Source organism: Neopelma chrysocephalum, unplaced genomic scaffold, assembly GCF_003984885.1.
Source record: "Neopelma chrysocephalum unplaced genomic scaffold, ASM398488v2 Primary Assembly neopelma1_93495, whole genome shotgun sequence".
In the NCBI taxonomy this organism is placed as follows: Eukaryota; Metazoa; Chordata; class Aves; order Passeriformes; family Pipridae; genus Neopelma; species Neopelma chrysocephalum.
The window spans coordinates 1-2,481 of NW_020922210.1; the positions used below are offsets into that span (position 1 = coordinate 1).

A 2,481-nucleotide genomic window follows, 5' to 3' on the forward strand; every position below is an offset into this window, starting at 1 on the left:
CCCGCCATGGGGCCGCGGCACCTGCTGCTGCCGCTGCTCCTGCTCTGCCTGCAGCTCCTGGCCCTGCTGCTGCTGCCCGCGCAGGCGGCCGGGCCCCCCCGCGCCAAGGGCAACCGGACCCAGGGGGCGGCGGCGGCGCGGCGGACCCCCAAGCCGGGCAAGGAGCTCCTGAACCAGACGCTGGCGGGCCCCGGGGTCGCCGCCCCCACGGCGCTGCCCGGGCGCGGCAAAGGCGCGGGGGGCGGCAAGAGCCCCCCCGGGGGCGGGGGCGGCGGAGGGGGCTCGGCCCCGGCGCACGAGACGTGCTGGGGGTACTACGACGTGAGCGGGCAGTGGGACAAGGAGTTCGAGTGCAACAACAGCCTCACGGGCTTCCGCTACTGCTGCGGCACCTGCTTCTACCGCTTCTGCTGCAACAAGCGCGCCGAGAAGCTCAACCAGAGCTTGTGCCGCAACTACAAGAGCCCCGAGTGGGCCCACCCCACCACGGCCAGCGGAGCCCTGCCCGCCGACGGCGGCGACGGCGCCGACGGGGACGCCAACAAGTACGACCCGGACAAGGACAGCACCAACGCCACCGTCTACATCTCGTGCGGGGCCATCGCCTTCGTGCTCATCGCCGGCGTCTTTGCCAAGGTGGCCTACGACAAGGCACGGCGCCCGCCCCGGGAGATGAACATACACAGGTGCGCCCCCTCCCCTGCCTCCAGCGCCCTCCTGGCCAGGGACAGCCCCCTCCCTCCCCGAGTGTTCCCCCTTTGCAAAGTGTGCTCAAGGGTTTCCTTGTTGCACTCCCTATCCAAGGGGTCTGTCTTTCAACCGCCCATCCAAGGGTTTCCCACTTGTGCAGCCTGTCCAAGAGTTTCCCCATTGCATGAGCCGTCCAAGAATTCCACCTTTTAACTGACTGTCCGAGGGTTCGGTTTTTACACCACCTGTCCAAGGAGTCCCCTTTGAACTACCCATTCAGGTCTTTGTACTTTGCACTGGCCAGCTGTGAGTTTCCCCCTGCTCCACCTCCCAAGGAATTCCCCAGTGCCATGGCTGTCTAAGGGCTCCCCTTTTGTGCCACCTGTCCAAACGATCTTCCATCGTGCTGTCGCTTCGAGGGGTCCCCCCTTGAGTCACTCATCCAAGGGTTTTCCCCTGGCTGTCCAAGAGTTCTCTCTTTGCACCACACGTCAAGGGATTTTCCTTTTCCATCCTCTATCCAGGAGTTCCTCCTTTGCACGCTCTTATCAGGGACACCCCCACCTCTCGGTCCCTCCCTCCTGTCCCACCTCGGTGCCTGTCCTGCTGCCCCACGGCCCCGTTTGTGGGTCGCCGTCCCGTGGCTTCAGCACCGGCTCCGCGGACAGTTCCGTGCACAGTTCCACGGGCAGGACCGCGGACAGTTCCATGGACAGTTCCATGGACAGTAACGCGGGCAATTCCGTGCCCGGTACCGCGGACAGTTCCATGGACAGTTCCATGGACAGTTCCATGGGCGGCTCCGCGCTGCCGAGCGCCCGGCCCGGCCCTCCCCGCGGAGCCGCCCCCTCCGGCATCCCGGCACCCCCACCCTACATCCCGGCACCCCGACACCCCTCTCCTTCCTCCCGGCACCCCCCTCTGCATCCCGGCACCCCCGGTACCCCTCTCTGCACCCTGGTACCCCGGCATCCCCCTCTGATCTCTGGTACTCCAGCACACCTCTCTGCACCCGGGCACGACCCCCCTCCAATCCCCCGGCACCCCCTCCCGTCCCCCGACATTCCCCTCCTCCCCCTCGGCACCACGGTACCGCCTTTCTACCCCCCGGCACCCCCCTCCTGGCCCTGGTACCCACTCCTGCTGCCCTCCAACACCCCCCTATTGCCCCCCCGGCACTCCCGTCCTGCTCCCCAGCACCGCTCACCCTCCCTCCTGCCCCCGGACACCCCCTCCTGCGCCCGGGCACCCCGGCACCCCCTCCTGCACCCCGGCCCTCCCGGCACACCCTTCCTGTCCCCCAAAACCCCCCTCCTGTCCTTCTGCCCCCTGACACTTCCCTCCTTCCCCCTGCCACACCCCTCCTGCCCCCCAAAACTCCCCTACATCTCCCCCGGCCCCCTGCACCCCCCACGCCCCCGGGGGCAGCAGAGCCCCTTGGCCCCTGTGCATCCTGCCCTGCCTGGCCCAGCCAGGAGAAGTTTAGGAAGTGTGGAGGGGACAGCTCTGACCCCCCTGGATGGTGCCTTTGCCTCGTGGTGCCAAGGGCTGTGTGGGAAAGTGCTGGTGGTGGGGAGAGCTCTGCATCTGTCCTTTTTTATTTCTTATTTTATCTCCTGTAAACCCTGCTAACTCTGTCCTTGCTGGTGTAGGAGTAGTTTGGGGTCCCCTCAGCAGTGCTGTTACACACCTCCGAGAACACTCGACGTGTCAGAGAAAATCCTGTTTCAAAGCAAAAGCTCAGGCTGCTGTAGCAATTCTCATTTTGGACAAATGCATCTACTCTCTCAG

The 2,481-nt window shown here is 65.9% G+C and overlaps 1 protein-coding gene across 1 annotated transcript; it reads left to right on the forward strand.

Annotated features, from left to right (window-relative positions):
• Positions 1-6: 6 nt before the first annotated feature.
• Positions 7-686, forward strand: LOC113980288 (protein shisa-6-like; the record flags this gene model as incomplete). Its single annotated transcript, XM_027707521.1, has 1 exon — positions 7-686. A coding segment is annotated over exon 1 (680 nt), but the record flags the coding sequence as incomplete, so codon positions are not given.
• Between the last annotated feature and the right edge of the window lie 1,795 nt (positions 687-2,481).